This window comes from Callorhinchus milii, unplaced genomic scaffold (assembly GCF_018977255.1).
Source record: "Callorhinchus milii isolate IMCB2004 unplaced genomic scaffold, IMCB_Cmil_1.0 Scaffold5, whole genome shotgun sequence".
Taxonomy (NCBI): Eukaryota; Metazoa; Chordata; class Chondrichthyes; order Chimaeriformes; family Callorhinchidae; genus Callorhinchus; species Callorhinchus milii.
The window spans coordinates 54,682,602-54,703,271 of record NW_024704746.1 but is presented as its reverse complement, the minus strand read 5'-3'; the positions used below and the strand labels follow the sequence as shown (position 1 = coordinate 54,703,271).

The window sequence follows — 20,670 nt, the reverse complement described above, 5'->3', positions numbered from 1 at the left end:
GTTCATTAACTCTGTTTGGAGCAAGATTTTCAACTAAGAGCTAGTGCTTGAAAGTGGACCTGCACATTTAGTGATCATGCAATGTAAGCCCTCCAGGTGTGGCGGTGCCAGGCTGAACAGAGCTAAAGTATGTTTCCTGCGTGCGTCAGCTACATAAGCAATCTGCCTCACACTGTCATATTATTCATACAGCTTCACTGTACCAGCAGAGAGCTCATAATGGAACTCTTCCAGCATCATTCAACGCCTACGAAATCACACTGAGCCTTTCAACAGGACAAGATGGGCTGCAATGGCAGGAGTAAATGCCACAGTCTGAGCTCACCTTAAACATACATGACACCTGGAGGATAATATTCAATATATTTGGTCTCATGGTGCACACTTCAAACAAGAAATATTACAAGAATGTGTTTCATTGCATGCTATTTCAATATCATCCAGCTATAACACAACTAAGTTATTTATTCCCCATTTTCTTTGAAATTATTCATCATTCACATTATTGCCATGACAGCAAACAGTATTTTCCCTGCTAAATGGGAGAAGCTTGTGTCTGTCGAGAATACAAATTTAATAAAGTAATCCTCCTAATGTGACATTTCTAAAATAACAATTAGATCATTTAAAAAAAAAGCTTCAAAAATATGTATTTTAACAAGTTTTTATCACAAACTAATCACACTGTAATTATTTTGGTAAAGTTAGTAGCGATTCATTTGAAAAAAAGCATAATAATTTGTTTAGGTTAATAGGATTCAGCGATAATACACGATTGTAACTATTGTAATACACTATTGTAACTATTGCATTTTATTATTGTAAAACAGATCAGAAGATATAGATGAAGATGACTCTTTGATCTATTTGATCTCATCCTTCCAGAATAATCTGCTGTCTTCCTGTTACAGCATCATACTATTTCCAGTGTCCTGGCCTCAAACTCCCTTTCTGGAAAGCCATCCATTAGTTTGAGATGGTTCTACACCCCTATATGTACACCCACGATATGCCTCGCAGAGTGTACTGGGTGCCCTCTGTGTTCAATCCTCATCAATGAATGCAAGTCCCTATGACAACAACAACAAAATTACATTTAAGGACAGTTCAGGGTCAAACAAGACCCCAGGTTCCTAACTGGCTTAGTGAGGTGGATGCTGATGCTGCCAGTGCCCGGAGGCGCTGGCAAGAGCCAATCAGGAAGGGGCTGGAGGAGAAGCCATTTGCTGTGACGAAATGGAGGGGTGTGAAAGGTAAGACCTAAACCAGTCAAGGACAAAACCTTGAAGGTTGAGGTGGGAGGAGAGGCGCTGGAGGAGGATTGAATGGTCCACAGTGTTAAAAGCAGCGGAGAGGTCAAGGAAGATGAGGAGGCTGAGGGAGCCCTGGTTGCACATGGTAGGATGTCGTTTGTGACCTTGACCAGAGTGCTGTGGACAGCACGGAAACCTGATTGGAGGGGTTCATGGAGGGAGTGGGAGGAGAAGAGAAGAGGAAGCTGGAAGGCAACGGCACTCTCAAGGACCTTGAATAGGAAAGGGAGGTTTGAGATGGGCAGTAGCTAGATAGCTGCGATGAGTCAAGGGAAGGTTTCTTCAAGTTGGGGGTGATAGTGGCTCTTTTGAGGGGGGACGGAACAGTGCCAGATGACAGGGAGAGGTTGATGATGTTGGCGAGTAGTGGGGAAAGGAGGGGGAGCTGGGATTTAAGGAGAGGGCCAGGGAGCAGGTGGTGGGCTTCATGGAGGATATGGTGGTGAAGACAGAGGAAGGGGTGACAGGTTCAAAGGTGTGGAAGGAGGGATGGGTAGTTGTCTTAGTGTGGGCGAGGGGTAGGGAGGGGGTGGAAGTTGGTGGGGCAGTGGCAGCTGGGCGGATTCCTCGATTTTGGATTCGAGGAAGTCCAGTATTTTCTCGCAGTGGGAGTCAGAGGAAAGAATCTGCGAGGCGTGGCGGGGAGAGCGGAGGAGCCAGTAAGTGGTGGAGAACAGGAGCCTGGAGTTGCCCTTCGTCTCCAGGATTAACCTGGAATAGAAAGACGATTTGGCCGAGGCGAGAGAGGAGTGGTAGGGAGTTTTGATGAGGTCCAGCCAGATGTGACAGTGGACCGTTAGGCCAGATTTGAGCCAGGTGGTTCGGCAGCCCGTACCTGGCCCTTAAGCGAGTGGAAGTGACTGGTGAACCAGGGTGAGGATCGGGAATAGGAGGCAGTTCGGGAGGTGAGGGGGGCAAGGGCGTCGAGTGTGGTGGAGAGGGTGCTGTGGAGAAGAGGAAGCGCACCGAGTGGATTGGTGCGAGAGGTTGGCCAGAAGGAAAGGAGTTCAGAGGACTCCAGTGCAGCAGAGAGGGATTGTGAAGGATCTTCTTCCATGGGCAATAGGAGATGGTGGTAGGTTTGGAGACAGTGGGGAGAGGTATATGGGCGTTGAGGGAGATGAAATGGTGGTCAGAGATGACCTTGTCAGTGATGATGACATCCGAGACTCTGAGATTGAGCAGGTGATCACCAGATTGCGCAGGTGACCATGGGTGTGGGAGCAGAGTGGATGTGGAGGGAGAGGTTGAGGTTGAGAGTGGTAGAGCAGGAGGGGATGAAATGGAGGTTGAAGTTGCTTAGGATGATGAGGCGGTCAGAGCAGAGGCCTCAGAGGGAAGCAAGGAGGTGGAGATATCAAAGATAAAGATGGGGGAGAATTTTGGGGGGCGGTAAATTAGGAGGATTTTTAGAGAGAGGTGGGAGGGATGGCAGAGGGTAAGGTGTTTGAAAGAGGGGAATGAGCCAGTGGAGTAGGAGGATAGGGCAAGTAACGCCCTGGATATGATGGCCATGACGCCGCCACGGCGGTTGGGGCGTGGGACATGGTGATAGTTGTAGCCGGGTGGTGTGGCCTCAGTGAGGGGGAAGGTGTCACCTGGGGTGATCCAGATTTCAGTGAGGGCTATAATGTCAATGTTTTCATCAAGGATGAGAGCATTGATGGCCAGGGTCTTGTTGCAGATGGAGCGGATGTTTTGAAGGCCAATGTGGAGTTATCAGGGGGATGGGCCTTTTGAGGGAGGGCCAGCTTGGGTCAGGGGCGGCAGCCAAGATGTGCATGCTGAGACGGGAGGCAGCAGGTTAGTGAGACATTGCCAGCCTGCAGGAGGCTGTGGGGGCGAGAGGTGGCGCAGAGGGGGGAGGGCACTCATTGTGGTTAGTCGTTGGTCTTTGGGTGTGACAAATACTGTGATGTCACTAGTGACTAGTGACGTTTCTACAGATGCCTCAGCGGAGGACGGCTTATCTCGGTCAGGCTTTAAACACTTGGCTAGACCTCGGCTCCTCCCCGCGCTGTCCACGATCCGTCCTCCGAATCAGCGTTATAATATAAACTAACTCCGAATATAACTACGTGTCACTTGACTAATGAGTTCTTCTACGATGACAGGTACTATCAATTGCTACTTAAATGAAAGCAAATTGGGCAGCTTACATTTTCTGTCTTTTTTATTCTATTATTTTATTGAGACTTCCAGAAGACGTGAAAAGCGCTATATCAAATGCAAGGATTATTATTACATTTTCTGTCTTTTTTCTATTATTTTATTATTTTATTGAGACTTCCAGAAGACGTGAAAAGCGCTATATCAAATGCAAGGATTACTATTATTATTATTATTATTATATTCTAAACAGACTGTGATGTAGGCTCAACCTGTCTGTGCATTCCCTCCTTTTTTGATTCATACAGAAAGCTTTAGAAAGCACGGTTAAGTCAAATCAATGGAATTTTATTGTAGTTTCGATGAAATCCACAACCCTTGGCATTCAATCTTAAATGACTCAATAAATATCAACAAACACAACTATGAAATAACAAACACCAATCACACTTAAACTAAACAGGTTAGCAGCTACTTGTAGTGAAGTTAATGTAAAGTGCACGAAAAACCAATTTCTGACTACTCATTAACAGTCAGGGCACGTACCTTTTGATGTCTTCGGATAGAAAATGGCAACTCTGAGCACATGGTGCTCGTTCCTTTATGGGCATTGAGCCCCTTCCTGAATTAGGGTACCCAATCGTAATCATAGTGCACCAATTACTTGATGTAATTGGTGTCTTTTTTATGGTCCAATCAAAATCACCCTTTAAGTGATCCAATACGGAAACAGCACACCTTCCTGTCCACTTATGCAAATTATAGATAGTCAGTTACCCCGCCAAACTGTTGCAATCAACACTAGAGTCAAACTTGATGGCATAGGATGTATCAGAAACAACTCTAAATACATAAAAGATGCATCCAAAGGGCTACTCAGCCTGGCCAATGCTTCCAGTGAACACATAAACCCTACAGAACACATTCTAAACAACAGACAGGCATAAAAAACAAAGGGGTGACCATAACAAGTTACACTTTATGTAATGGAAGATTTAACAGCATCAGTCCTAAAATCAACTTTCATAATCACGGTATAGGTAGTGGAGGTATTGGCCCCAACTTCAGGTTTTACCATCCCTGTATTATGAATAGATGAACTACTCCAATGCTCAGCTGTGACATAGGGGTAATGTAAAAGGGCCTCAAATACAGGACTTTGATTTTGCACATTATTGTGTTGTTAAAAAATGCATTGTTGGAGCTGCCATCCTTCAGATGAGATGTTAAACTGCAGTTCATTTGCCTGTTCAAGCAGAAGTTAAAGAACCCATGGTACGATTTGAAAAAGAAGGGAGTTTCTTATGGTATCCTGGCCAATAATTCCCTTTTTAAAATAGTCATTCACTCCACGGCTATTTGTAGGACATTGCTGTATGAAAATACACTGTGCTACACTTTGCATTGAAAATCCTATGAAACGTTTTTAAGGTGTTGCAACAATGCAATGAGCTGCTATAACAAATGGAAAGATTATTATCCTTATTCAGCATGTGGCAGTTGCACTGTTCCACTGGGCTGGGAGGTGTATTCACACTCCAAGAGCGCAAAGAAAATGTTGGCACAATCAAATTTTTGTCCCTGTCCCAATTTCCAAATTTGGCAGTGGTTCACTGTATCCATGTGGAGTTAGGTGGTGCCCATCAATTCAGCAGCACACATTGACCATATGGGCTTCAATTCCCTGAATATGCTGCCAGTCTGTAATGCCCAAAAAAAGGATCTGTGTGATGACTGCCAAATAGTAGGAGTCAAAACAGGAACCTTTCATCCTGAACTAGGCATATATTCCTTGTTTATTTTCATGAGGTAACTGACTGTACAACTTTTAGTGGTTACAGTTATTCCTTGAAACCATGGCTCAAAGCCCTTTTCAGCTTTCCCTATATTGTAGCTGAGTATTGGAGTCAATCTATTCATAATACAACAACAACAAGATTGCAATTGTATAGCGCCTTTCACGTCAGGAGGACGTCCCAAGGCACTGATAATACAGCCATTTGGTGCTCTCAACTTTGGCCACATTCTATGTGATGTATTTCATTCTGTAAAATCATCTCTAAAATATCACAACATGTAACCCTCAGGCACTTAATTATACTGATATTCAATGATTGGGTGGTTTAACTTCCTGCTAGCAGCAAGTCGAAATGTGGTAGCTCTGAAAAAAGGAGCATTTAACAGCTTACAAGCTCCTGATGTCACAAGACAGGGATTGAAGCAAATGGAATACAGAGCATCTCATTAAAGACAAGTTCTTTAAGAAGATCATTATAAGATGAAAGTTGTCAATGGCAGAGGTTAAGCAGAACAAAGTGCATGCCTAAAGAGCCAAACAGCTTTTTCTCATTTTATGTTCCACTAGAAAATATAAGGAAAATATAAATAAGGAAATCATAGCAGCATAGAATTTTACAGAATGGAAGGAGGCCATTCTGCCCATCATGCCTGTGCTCTGAAAGAGCTACTAACCTTTCAGGCAGTGCATTCCATACCATAACAATAAGAATTAATAAACAAATAACTCAACATTACATAAAGTAGTCACTAACTTTCAAAAGAAGATCCACCCACAAAAGGGAACACAATTCTAAGGCAATAATATTCCCTTAGAGAAATTTTGAACTGGAGTCCTTGATCTTCTTCCCAGGAACCCACTACACTTTTTCTAAAAGTCACAAGAGCTCTTCAAATCCTTACTGGCACAGGATTGAGCAATGGAGGAATGAGGACATTTTTAATATATATTTTCATGGGGTCAATTTCCACCCTATGGCACCATTTGTGCAATTTCTAAATCATAGCAAAAAAAACAGAAATAATGTTCAGTATGAAGTCTGCAATCTAATTCGGTAGAGTATTGTGCTGAGATTGGTTTCTCTCATAGTGTGACTGATGTAGACAGTGACAGAATATAAATTCAAAGAGGACCATTTCCTGCTTGTTGGAATTCAGTCCAACATTTCTTAAAGGTATGGCGTCCTCTATTTTTCCCTCAGTCCCTCTCCAAATTGGGTTAGGTTTATAATATATGAAAAGCTAAAAGGAGTTTGTAAGGTTTAGCAATACCACAGAGTTATCCAACGAATCCTGTAGGATACTGGAGGCCAGATAGACGGACTGTCTATTCCTGCTATTGTCTATTGAAATTGTTGCCAGGTTACTATGCACCAGTAATGCTAATGCAATTGGCACTTTCGTTTTCATCAACATATATACACACTCTCAGCATACAACCAAACCTTTTTACTAACTAAACAAAAAATAAAAGTTGCCCACTCTCAGCACTTTCCACTTCTCCAACCAGTGTCAATTAGCAGATTTAAAGGTATGGCGTCCTCAAATGCAAGAATTATTATTATTATTATTTGTGTTGTTGCTCTAACTTAAAGTACCATGGACAAGTTAATACACTGCTGTACAGATGCAACTGCTGATGCACATCTAATCATTGTAACTTGAAAGACGGCATGAAGCCCTAAACTGTATATACATTAGTCAGCTTCTAGAAATTGTTCAATATCTATAAAGACATAGTTTACAATCTCTAAGTGTCCATTTGCACTGATTTATTCTGAGTTTTTTCAATTTATTGACCAATTTATCAAACCCTTAAAGAAAGGAAAATTAAATTTTTTGGAATTTGCTATCAAAAAGAAACACCTAACTGTAAAAAAAAACACAAAAATACATCTTTGCTGGTTATGCAATCTTCATTTTGAGGGAGAAACAAAACACTAATCAACTATAACGTGTAATTCAGTTAAGTGTTGTCTTACCCATTAAGTCATTGCCCTCTATAGATCCAATGGAGTAATTGGCAGGACTGACAGGAGGCGTGGTATTAAAGCTGGCATATCCAGCAGATGAACTGACTTCTGACTGATCATACATATGTCTTGGCCTATATACCTCCAGCGAGGAAATCAGTGAAGTACGTTGTTTGGGCTGAACAAAAAAAAGAAAATGACAATAGTCATTAGTACATCTCCAAACCTTTCCTTTGAAATTTATCTGTAACTAATCTGGTAATAAATTCACATTACAAATACAATATAGTATGTGTGTTTTAACTGAGATTAACTGTGAAAGCACACAGCCTCTTTCCCTCCCATTTGTTCTCGATTTCCAAAAGAGCAAGAAGCCTGCTCCCAGATCACTGAAAATGTCATGCTTAGCTAATTGCGAGGAAGCACAGATCAAAGGGCAAATGGAGATTCCCCATTTGATGTACTCTTTCCCCTGGTGATAGCTTACCATCCATTCGACTCCTGTCTGCAGCTGAGATCAGGAACCCACTGGTTCTGGACAAAAGAACCTATTTCCCTCACTCACATGCCAATGCTCCAATATGCTGCACCCTGAAATGTCACAGTGCATGCTCATGATGCAATCATTGCACACTGCCAGAAGCATCACCACGGTGCACCACCTTGGTGCAACTACTATGGTGCACGACTCAGGGCCCTGAATGACATGCCAATGCCTCAATATGCATCATCACCATAGTCACTCTCATGGTGCATTACCACAGTGCACTATCACAGTATATTACCAGGTGCATTACCATTGTTCATAGTTTCGTAAAAATATTTCGAAAGATTTACTCCTTTATTTACTTATTTACTTAATAAAGTGGCTGGTGTTCTCTTAAATGTTGTTTCTGTTATGTTATTCAGGTGGTTTGAATGTGATCTTTCTTATTTCTGTTTTATGGATTTTTTAATTGCAACAACTTTGTGAGTCAGTATGTATTGATCGAAAACACTTCAGATTATTCAGATTGGTTTCTCATCAGTTTTTCAATAAACGTCTTAATGCTTACAGAAAGTAATTCAAATGTTGTTGTAACAGCAAAATGAAGAGGTAACCAACCATGCTAATCAAAGATTACAAGAAAAAACAAACAAATAAATAAAGCAGAAAGAGACCTGAACTCAGTGCAGCATGCTTAGCAGCACAATCCTCTGGTTGAATTAAGTAGTATTTTTCAGTCAACAAAAGATCCAAAACCTCAGAGGTGTGTTTGAAAAATTGTTTAATTCAAAGGGAAACCAAAAGCATTTTTTGTTAAAAAAAATTAGCTCTAAATAATTTCTTTCATCTTTCGCTTGTTAAATTTCCAGAGAATATTCAAAGAATTAATGGAAAATACATGTTGTAATTATATTTCTTCCCCAACTTGCCTGTAAATTCTAAACGGGGTTATTAAACAATGTACAACCTTTACAGTGTGAATAATAATAATAATAATAATAATCCTTGCATTTGATATAGCGCTTTTCACGTCGGGAGGACGTCCCAAAGCGCTTCACAGAACATACTGCAAAGTGAATTGACTGTATATTTGTGGGCGAACGCGGCAGCCAATTGCGCACAGCAATGTCCCACAAACAGTCGTAGATTGAAAATGACCAATTTATTATTGTTTTTGGTTTTAGGATGGATTATTATTAGGCGTGTGGAGTAAGGAAACTTGCCCAAGGTTTCGCCCTGCCTGGAATTGAACTCAGGTCTCTCACTTGCAAAGCGAGTGCTCTAACCACTGAGCTACAGGACTCCACACATATATAATGGAATATATGGCCATTACATTTAACAAGCTGGACTAATGCTGGACCATAGTGAGCGGGGGTCTGTCACTAAAGCTGCTGATGTTTCCACAGCCAACACCTGTTGCTGAAGTAATGATGTAATCAAATATCCCTCTTTAATTTTGATGGCATTATTATTCTTACAATAAACCAGGGGAAGTAAATCCATGTTGAGGATCTTTTGTTACATCAAATAGCCTGCCAAGCATTGCTGGTGAACAACAACAACATTATATTTGTCTAGCACCTTTCACGTTGGGACGATGTCCCAAGGCGCTGGATAGTATACAGCATTTCAGACAGCTCACAAGCACAATTGAAGATATGATGGCCACAATATGTGTTAGTTATTTTGTATGCAGCATCCACTTTGACATGTTCTGATTGGGTGTAATTGGCAATATTTTCAAAAAAGATTTATAAATATAAATCCCACAGATACAGAGGCACACCTCTCTGGAACTCCACTCAGATGCCAATGAGTTTTTACTTCCAGATTGTTCCCAAATTAAGCTCCTAGAATCTGGCAGGAACTCAGAATCAGAGTAGATTTCCATATCCTCTATTTACAAATCCTTCAAGAATATTGCAAATCAGGCTCCCCATACTGTATGGTATCATTGATTTAATGCGTACATGTAATTTGTATTGCATTTAACAATTTATAAGTTTGATGTTCAGCTATTTTTAGTGGGTCTTTCTGGAGTGTTAGAATCTGGTGCAATTCTGGTAATGCAATATGCTACACTCACATATCATGCACAAGAAATGGTCTTGAGCATTTCTGGAGGTGGTGCCATGATCAATCTGAGTCTGAAGCTTCATGGCAAGTTGTATAAAAATGATTAAAAGTTTTTTTTCGTAGAGATGAGTTTTTAAAGTTAAATGAATGAAATAAATTAATATTTTTCAGGATTCATCTTTACTACAAAGAATGCTTTTGCACTTAGAATTGCTTGGAACAAAATTGGGGTGTGAGCTAAACAGAATCCTTAGTATAAAGCTGTAAATTTGTACACATTTTTCCTGTAATTTTTGATATTTAAAATGTACAGTGGCGGCAACACGAAGACCCAGATGTTGGCCATGTTTTCGTGCAGGAAGCCAAAATGACCAACTTCCGACCAACAAATAAAACTCTTCATTTATTCAGGTACACATAACATGCCCTTGTGCAGTCACACTTTGCATTTATAACACATGAATAAAGCAAGATGTTCATTGTTCGATAGATTCCATCTATCTGTATTCCATCCCTTGAAAGTGAGCAAATGATATTTGGTTTGAATAAAAAAATGGGATTCAATTAAATGGATGTGATAGAATTTACCACAAAATGTACTGCAATACAACAACAACAATATTACATTTGTATGGCACCTTTCAATACAGCTGTACACCAGTTGTTTCATTTGCACCAAAGTAAAGCAGAGTGAGACTTGGATTGAATTCCCTCATTTCTATTAAGTTACCAATGCCAACTACACCGCTGAGCAGGTCCAGAGGCACTAAGCTCAATCTTAGTCTTAAAACCATTGGTTTAAAATTTATAATGGCATGGAATTTTGGTAAAAATTAAATTCAGTTTTAATTTGCAAACCAGTTTTCCAGATAACTGGTTTCCAAATTAAAATGACTAAGAATTTTTCAAAATAGCATGTTATAACATTGGTTGGTTTTAAGAATGCAACCTGGCTCAGTTGGAAGCACTCTTGACTCTAAACCAGAAGTGAGTTCAATCCCCACATCAGTAGTTTGAACTTGTTGCAATGATGGAGAGGACTTCACATTGTCAGAGATGCCATCTTTCAGACATGACATTAAACTGCTCAGGTGGATGCTAAAAATCCCATGGTACTACTGTATTCAAAAAGAGAAGTGTTTCTCTCTGTGTCTTGGCCAAAATCCTCGAAATAAAATTAGTGATTCACCTCACGGCTGTTTGTGGGACATTGCTGTGTGCAAATGCCTACAAAATACAGCCATTCTATTGTAAATCCTGTGAAACACTTTGAGATACCTTGATGATGTGATAAAGCACTTCACATAACACATGCAAGAAATTATTATTATTGCAACCATGACAAATATTGATCGTCAGCTGCTTTCCCTCACAATGTGAGGAAATCTTGAAGTGATTGTTATCTGGGAGATAACCTTGCACAGCTCCTATCACCTCTGATCAGCATTAAACGAGTCCTGTAAACAGATCATTCGACTGCGAGGACAGAGAGGAGAATATGGCCAAAACAATGTGGGATAACTTCACTCAAAACAAACCTGAAAAGTGGTATAGTGCAAGTGCTATTGTTTTGTATGTCAGCTTCATATCAGATATTTTGGAAAGGTTATATTTAGGTTATATTCTAAATATTAGAGTTCAAAACTGTGGGAAATTTGGTTTTTTCTTGTTCTTGATTTGAAAATGCAAAGGGAAATGTTAGCATTCTCACAAGTAAGATATTGATATCTATCTTTCTCTCCAGAACTCTCACAATCATTAATTCATTTTTAAACTACACAATAGCACAATTTATTTTTAAACTGCCCCAAAAAAATGTCTGGAAAAAAATTCCTAACTTTCCCGTTTCTCTCACAACTCAACTCCTACATATTTATCAGTAAGATAGAATCCATTTAAGACATTGCTCCTTTAACATTGTGTAATACACAAGAGACATACAAGTACAGCCTCTGCTAAATAACAGCGCTGCTCTGCTATCACCTTAAACTCTTTTGGAGGAGGCAGAAGAGATGCAAAAAGGGAAGGAAATCACAGGAGAACCGAAAGCTTTTCATGCTCCAGGCCAGAGGGAGCCTAAGGACATTTTGAAAGAAAGCTTGGTATGTGAAGGCTGAATCAAATTCAAAGAATGAGTAAAAACCATATTTACTGCAGGCAATCCAACATTCTTACACAATCTTTACATGCAAATAAATTGAACCAAAGTGAAACAGAAATCAGACAGGGGAATTACATGACTTAATTTTGATGACAGTGTGGAACACTGAGCACCAAAAGGCTCATCTTGCATCAAAACAATCATTAAGAAATGCAAATTATTCCATTAGCAATTAGTCAAGAAAAAGCAACAAAGACAACAATAAATTACATTTGTAAAGCGCTTTTCACGTTGCGAGGACATCCCAAGGTGCTGGACAGTCAGGGATTCGGACTCGAGCAGGAGGTTTGGATCAGGGGGTTGAAGGGCAGGGAGGGTAGGGGTAGAAGGGGGGTTGAAGGCACAGTCAAAAAGGAGAGTTTTGAGACGTGCCTTGAAGGAGGCAAGAAAGGGAGCAAGGCGAAGGGACTATGGTATGGAGTTCCAAAGGGTTGGGGCAGAACAGAAAGGCTGGAGGTGACATGATTCACAGAGGTAGGAAGGAGAAAGTCTGTGGAGGGCCTTGAAGACCAGGACGAGGATTTTGAACTCTATTCTCTGGGGGATGGGAAGCCAGATGAAGATGGGGGTGATAGGGTTACAGAGCCTGGTGTGGGAAAGGACATGGACTGCAAAGTTCTGGATAATCTGCAGCTTGTAGAGGGAAGTGTTGGGAAGAGCGACAAGCAGGGAGTTGACGTAGTCGAGACTAGATGTGATAAATGTGTGGGTGAGGATTTCAGTGACCTGAGGGGTGAAGCAGTGGCGGAGTCGGGCAAAGTTGCGGAGGTGGATGAGGGCACTGATGCGCGGTAGAAAGGATAGTTGAGGGTCAAACAAGACGCCAAACTTCTGGACTGTCTCAGTGAGATGTATTGGAGTTTAGTTTTTTGAGGAATTCTGTTGATTTTTNGGTTCTTGCATGATACTGAACTAATACTGCCTTCCTTCCGACTACTTTGCTCTACTGTGGAGTCCTGTGGCTCAGTGGTTAGAGCACTCGCTTTGCAAGTGAGAGACCTGAGTTCAATTCCAGGCAGGGCGAAACCTTGGGCAAGTTTCCTTACTCCACACGCCTAATAATAATCCCTCCAAAAACAAAAACAATAATAAATTGGTCATTTTCAATCTACGACTGTTTGTGGGACATTGCTGTGCGCAATTGGCTGCCGCGTTCGCCCACAAATATACAGTCAATTCACTTTACAGTCTATTCTGTGAAGCGCTTTGGGACGTCCTCCCGACGTGAAAAGCGCTATATCAAATGCAAGGATTATTATTATTATTATTATTATTACTGCCTTATCTTTGGCGTCACATAGTCTAGCAGTGAGTTTATCTCTTAATTGCTATCACCAACATTTTTTTAAGTGATTTTTATTGCCCTCAGCTTTGTTTACTGTCATTCTTTCTTCTTATTATTAATGCTTTTTAAAGCATTCTGTTGATTCAAACCTATTCATCATCAAATTGGTATAAAATTCCATGTTTCCAAAACAATTTTGCCGTATAACATACAAAAACAGTGCAATTGAAATTCAGTTGCGCAAAGTACCAAATTAATTATTTAGGCAATAAATAATTCTGATGTGTTATCTCTATCGTGACATTATAACCTTTGATTGATTGTATCACAAATCATGAAATATGGCAGGCATTATTGCAGAAAAAAAACAATTATTTCATAATAATTAAATAGATGAGCCTGCAACAGATATAAATTATTTAAAATGAAAAAGATGCTTAATTGCTGAATTTTAAATATCTCTCTTCACCTAGTTATTACTTTAGATGATTTTTAAAGCCATATGTACCTTCAATTTAAGTTTTTGCAGGCTGCTTGGGGGTTAGAGATTACTGGCCTAAATATATTTTGAAGCGAAGAAGAAGAAATTAAATATTTTGTATATTATTAAATATCCTCAAATGTTTTTGAATATTAAGATGTTTGTAAACAGAAATAATTGTATGTGATGGTGAGAGGGAACACTGGGAATCTATCTCCTAGTTTTGCTGGAAATCCTACCCAATTATTACTAAATCTCCTTTCTGTATCCTCACCGTTTTAACCAAAATGCATTGCACTCCCCCACTCTACCTCATATCTTTAACATTCTGTACAAATGTGCTAGCTTTTAAAAGCTCTAGCTCACTGTCAACCAATAATAATAATGCTTGTATTTGATATAGCGCCTTATCACGTCTTTGAGACATCTCAATGGGCTTCACAGAATATATTGTAAAGTTAATTGACTATATTTTGTGGGCGAAACGCGGCAGGCAACTGCACGCAGCAGTGTCGCATAAACAGCCGTGGATTGAGTGACTAAATTATTATTATTATTATTTTTTTGGATGGATTATTACCCACAGAAAAGCGATCCATCAATCGACTAACAAACAAGTTCCTACTTAGTGCTAGGTAAATAGAAGCGTATGGAGTAAGGCAACTTGCCTAAGGTTTCACCCTGCCTGGGAATTGATCAGGTCCTCGCATTTGCAAGGCAAGTGCTCTAACCACAAAGCTACAGGAATCAATACTTAATTTATTTTGCCACATGCCAGCTCTATGGAACCTCGATGCTGTATTGCATTACAAGCCCCAGCACTTCACCCATTTCGCCCACAAAATATGCAGCCAATTCAGTTTACAGTATATTCTGTGAAGCGCTTTGAGACATCTCGAAGACATGATAAGGTGGAATATCAAAGGCAAGGTCTATTATTATTATCTCTCAACAAAATAAGATGACTCACTAATTTGTATCATCATCAATTTTACTCAGCTTAATAGTTGTATTATAATTACTAAAGTTTCTTGAATGACTGTTTGTGGAAAAATAATATTTAGTATGTATATACCAGCTTCCAGTCTCTTTTTTTTAACAAATTACAGCAGGGAATGTCAATGGAAAAAATAATCCACAGTGTTGAAAGTGATAGTCTTAGGATCCAGCACATTTAAAGACTACATTTTAGACAACATTACTGCAATATCTAGAATGAAAAATTCCAAAGATCTCATTGATTGAAAGCAGTGGAATTTTTCACCAAATCAATATTATCACCAAAGCGAATAAATATTCCAACAATTCTTTCCTGCTTATGGGTTAATTTCTAGAGCCAGTTTTGTTGTTGTTGAAGTACACAGTTCTGAAAGGCTTGATTGCATGAGTCATAAAATGAGGTACTGCACACTGTTCAACAAGCTGATCTAGTGCCAATTCCAGAGAGAGACATTGCTAAAAGCTTTATGTAACAAGACTAATTTTCACTCAAGTGCACATTTTTGCAGGCCACATATAAAGTTGCATATGCACAGAGTAACTTTAATAACTGTAACTTTAGTACATCCTATTTTATTAACTGTTCAGCTTACATTCTGTGTATATTTCAGTTCCTCTCTTAAACCCTCAAAGTTATGTCCCCATATTGCACCCCAAATATGACAAATGTACCAGTGCTACAACATACAATCTTCTGAAATAGTGCTCATTTTACATCATCCAAGCAGAATATCAAATTAGTATCACCTTGAGCCTATCTGTTACTGTTTTTGTGCAAAATAGCTCAATATCACAACCTCCCATTTTTGCAACAACCTTGACCAGCTGTGTTTTACGAATTACATTTCCATGATCCTAGCAGCACAGGAAACAAAGTCCCAGAGAACATTTAATTATCACAGTAAGTTTATGCTTATCGTTATAACCTTCAAATCTAGTCTTAACCAGGCACACATCCAACTCTTATTGAAAGATTTAATCAAACTGGAATTAAGTGTTTTCAGAGGACTCCGTTTCTACCAATCTATGGACACATATCTACCACTCTATGAAAGGGGGAGAGAATTCTAATATTGCTCAAAGGGCTTATTCATTTTTTATTCATATTCAATGTTCTACAATCATAACCTTGCACTTACATTTTCTATGCCTTCCCCATTTTAAAGATCTGAATCAAGTACTAATCTTTTTTTATCCAGGAAAAAAAAAATTAATTCTGTGTTTTGCTCTTCATAATTCATGTCTGCCTCCAAAAACAAATCCTCATTGTTCTTCAAGGCATGCTTCATCCATTCAATATCTGTTTGGAAGTTGAGACTGAAACCATGCTGCGAAATATCCAAAATGCATAAGTTAAGCTCCAGGACATTGACATCAATAAGGTTTAGTTTCTCGATGGCTCAAAGGGATGAAAAGCAAGAATTCCTCAAAAAAAATGAACTACATCCCAGGGCTGAGATCCTACAGGGAGATTATCAGAAGCTAGGGAAAAAGCTAAAGAGTAGATTCCAGTTCCTGGAAAATTGGGACCAGTTCTGGGGCAGGTGGGACCTGTACAAGGTGGATGGGTTACACCAGAACAGGGCTGGGACCAATGTCCTTGCAGGGAGGTTAACTAGTCCTGTGGGGAAGAGTTTAAACTAATTTTGAGGGGGGAAGGGAATCAGGATGCAACATCAGAGAGGTGAAACAAGTTACATAAAGGCTAGGAGAGATGAATAGCAGTGTAATAAGGAGTAGTACAGAAAAAGGTGGGATTAGATGAGAGAGAAATGCAGAGCAGACTCAGTCGGTCTTGGAGTTCATGTGTGTAAATGCACGGAGTGTGCCAAATAAGGTTGGTGAGCTACAGGCTCAAGTTGCCACATGGGGTTATGATTTAATGGCAATAACGGAGACCTGGCTCAAACAACAGCAGGAATGGGAGCTGAATATTCCTGGCTACAATGTATTCAGGAGGGATAGGGAAGGAAAAAATGAACAAGGGTGGCAATATTGATTAAAGACACAGTTATGGCCCTGGGAAGGGACGATGTGCTAGAGGATCCAAAAACAGAATCTATTTGGTTAGAGTGAAGGAGCAGAAAAGGAGCTGTTACTCTGTTAGGTGTATACTATAGACCACAAAATAGCGGGAAGGAGACAGATGAGCAAATCTGCAAGTGGATTTCAGAAAGATGCAAAACCAATAGAATAGTGATAATGGGGGACTTCAATTATTCTAACATAGACTGGCAAAATAACAGTGTAAAGTGCAAGGAGGGGGAAGGATTCCTGAAATGTGAGCAGAATAACAGTATGTTAGCAGCCCAACGAGGAAGGAAGCAGTGTTGGATCTTGTTCTGGGGTATCAAGTGGGGCAAGTGGAGCAGGTTTCGGTAGAAGAGTATCTGGACAACAGTGATCACAACATCATTAGGTTTAGAGTACTTATGGAAAGTGACAAGGAACAATCAAACATAAAGATACTCAAATGGAAGAGGGCTAATTTCCAGTGAGTTAAAAAGGGACCTAGGCAAGGTGGACTGGAAGAAAGATTGGCAGGTAAAGCAGCTAACAGGCAATGGGAAGCCTTCAAGGAGTTCGGGGAAAGAACAAAGAGGAGCATCCAAACCTCCCTGGATGACTAAGAAAATTGGGATTAAAATACATCAGAAAAAGAAGGTTTTTGAAAATGTCAGGTCTAAAATACAGAAGATAATCAAATAGAATATAGAAAGTACAGAGGAGAACTGAAAAAGGAAATAAGAGGGGCAAAGAGATTGTATGAGAAAAGATTAGTTGGTAACATAAAAGGGAACCCTAACGTATAAGTATATAAAGAATAATTATTTGGCTTGCCTTTATTAATATATTTTTCTAAGTAAAAATTTATTTGGTCTTAGATTACAGTCTCTAGAAATTTCCCCACTACTGGTGTTAGGATGAATGGCCTGTAGTTCCCATAACATAAGTTATAATAACTTATAAAATAAGTCGAAGATAGTGTGGGTCGAATTAGGGACTAAAGAGGAAATCTTCTTGTGGAGGCAGAGGGCATGACTTATGTACTGAATGAGTACTTTGCATCTGTTTTCACCAAAGAAGAGGATGCAGCCAATGCCATAGTATTGGAGGAGAGGGTAGAGGAATTGGATAAGGTAAGAATAAACTGAGGAGGTACTAAAAAGGTTGTTGTGCTCAAGGTAGATAAGTCATCCGGTCCGGAGGGCTACATCCTAAGTTACTGAGGGAAGTAGGGGGGGGAAATAATGGAGGCTCTGGCCACAATCTTTCAATCCTCCTTGGACACCGGGGTGGTGCAAATGTTATTCCCCTGTACAAAAAGGCGCAGAGGATAAACTCAGAAACTACAGGCCAGTCAGCCTAACGTCTGGGGGGGGAGGGAACTCTACTTCAGAGACTATAATCCGAGACCAAATAAATAGACAAACTCTACTGTGCCAACCTAAGTTATTTTTCAGTTCTCAGTGTATGTGTGTCAGCCTGGCTCTGTTGGTAGCAAGCTCGCCTCAGAGTCAGAAGGTTGTGGGTTTAAGCTCAACTTCAGGACTTTCAATTCACATAGTCTAAGCTGCCATTCCAAGGTCCTGACAGTCTGTTCAGATGGACGCTAAAGATCCCATGACACTGTTCAAAAAGTGAAGGGAGTTTCTCATGGTCTCTTGGCCAACAATCCCCAAAATAAAATTGTTCATTCCATTCATGGCTGTTTATGGGGAATTGTTGTGTGCAAATTGGCTGCCATGTTTGTCTACAAAATGCACAGTCACTACATTTTACAATATATCCCTGTGAAGCACTTTGAGACTTTGAAAATGTACTAATGATATGAAAATGTACTAACATTTTTACAATACCCTGATGCTATATCAAGTCTAAAGATTATTATTTCTGTTACTAAAACATACTTAATAATCCCTCCAAAAACAAAAACAATAATAAATTGGTCATTTTCAAACTACGACTGTTTGTGGGACATTGCTGTGCGCAATTGGCTGCCGCGTTCGCCCACAAATATACAGTCAATTCACTTTACAGTGTGTTCTGTGAAGCGCTTTGGGATGTCCTCTCGACATGAAAAGCGCTATATCAAATGCAAGGATTATTATTATTATTATTATTATTATTATTATATTTCAATCCAGCAAGTTTGTCTGAAAATGCTTTCTGAAAATATAAATGAAATTATATTCACTGGATAGACTTTGCCCACCAAATTAGTCAATTTGTCAAACAATTCCAGCTAACCATTTCTTGTAGACTACAATTTTTTAAAGAATCCTGCAAAAGGAACTTAATGATTTTCCTCCCCATTTGGTGTAAGACTAATTGGTCTTTGATTACTTAATGAATGTCTTCTTGAATATTAGATCACAGTTTCTAACTTCCAGTTTTTATGAAGCTTGCAATATATACAACACAAACTTAAAAAAAGTCAGCTAACCCATGTGGGACAGTGCTGTGCACAATTGGCTGCCATATTTCACCCACAAAATATAGTTAGGTTACAGTATATTTTGTGAAGCACTTTCAGACGTCTCAAACACGTGCAAATGCAAGAATTAGTATTGTTACTGTTGTTGTTGTTGGCCAGGAAATCAGGGAAAATTTCCCTTGTCTTTTTGAACAGTACCGTGGGGATTGTTAACGTTCATCTGAACAGGCAGACGGGAATCTCAGGTTTCTAAAATCACAATTCGTTGCCGTTGCCTGCCCACTTCCATCCGATGAGCTGCTTATTGGGGAATCCTCACACCTTATTGGCCAAAGGAACTGTCAGTCAACCCAATGATTTGTTTGTCTTCAAGGGGATCGACCCTTCAACTGCGTTTTACTCAGCCCCCTCAAAATATATTTTCACCCATCACCTATGCATCCATTTGACTCATTCAGAAGTTGAGGGCACTGAGCCTAGAACACTTAATTTTGCAGTATTTTTGATCCAATATTTTTAAATTAAGGAATCTGAGCAGTGACTCCTTCTGGTAACTTGATGTATGTTATGTATGTTCTTCTGACTCGAAGGAATCCCACTCTTGAGTTGGTGTGAGTTGGTGCCACGGGCTTCTGGATTTCGTAATTGAGAAATCTGTTAAGAAATATCGCAAACTCCCACCTCCCCAAGATCGCCTAAATGGTGCTTGGCAATCCCCAAGTTGTTACGTCCATAAGTTTCCACTTAAACTGTAGAGAAAAAAAACGGATTATTTTACTATCTATCCCACTTTTCAATACATGTTAATAAATGTGTTAACAAATTAAAAGCCAGATCAACTTGGCTGCTGTGTTGGGAGTGGCCACAGGTAAGGATGTACAGCCAAATATCAAGGAACTGGTGCAGGAAAAGAAGTCCTAAATGAAGTTATAGAAAGTGGTACTAAATGGCATGTTCACAGCCTGCCAGTATTTACTGAATATAAGTTAAACTTAGCATTATCTACTGAGACTTCGCATTTCTTTTGTGACTAGGATTGTGCAATGGGGATGATGTTTCCTGCAAATTGGTATATTTGAGAAAGTATACATACAATCACTATAATACCAGGTACAATATTATGCATAACTTTTTCATGCTGCGGCCCACCAAGTAAACAGTGTTAACTTAAATGGCCCTTTCGGCTAGGTGAGTGTCACACACATGGCTGGTTTAGCCTGTAAGGTCCTGTAGGAAACCTTGAAACACAAACCATCTGAATCAAAGGGTGGGTAGGCTGAGTAGAGTGAGCTATTCAGTGTAGAGTCTATGTAAAACCAATGGTTTGTGAAATAAACAGTCTTGACATCTGAATTGTTTGATGAGCTCCTATGTTACAGTCTATAATATGAAAAGTCATTGCACTTCTCTGAAATCAATACCAATATAGATTGACTTTCATAGTAATACTGATCGGACCTTTGATTCTGAAATTCCATTGCCAAACAAGTGACTTTGCATTCAACTCAGCCCTAAGAAGATTGTGTTTACCTCTCCTCTCTCCTCCCA

General features: G+C 39.7%; 1 protein-coding gene across 17 annotated transcripts in view; it reads right to left on the bottom strand.

Moving 5' to 3' along the window:
- anks1b (ankyrin repeat and sterile alpha motif domain containing 1B) overlaps positions 1-20,670 on the bottom strand; it is a 455,240-nt gene that overhangs the window by 112,938 nt on the left and 321,632 nt on the right. For all 17 annotated transcript variants that reach the window (XM_007907724.2, XM_007907725.2, XM_007907728.2 and 14 more), the window contains one exon: positions 7,202-7,370. In XM_007907724.2, the coding sequence (XP_007905915.1) occupies positions 7,202-7,370 (169 nt within the window). The remainder of the gene's footprint in view (positions 1-7,201; positions 7,371-20,670) is intronic.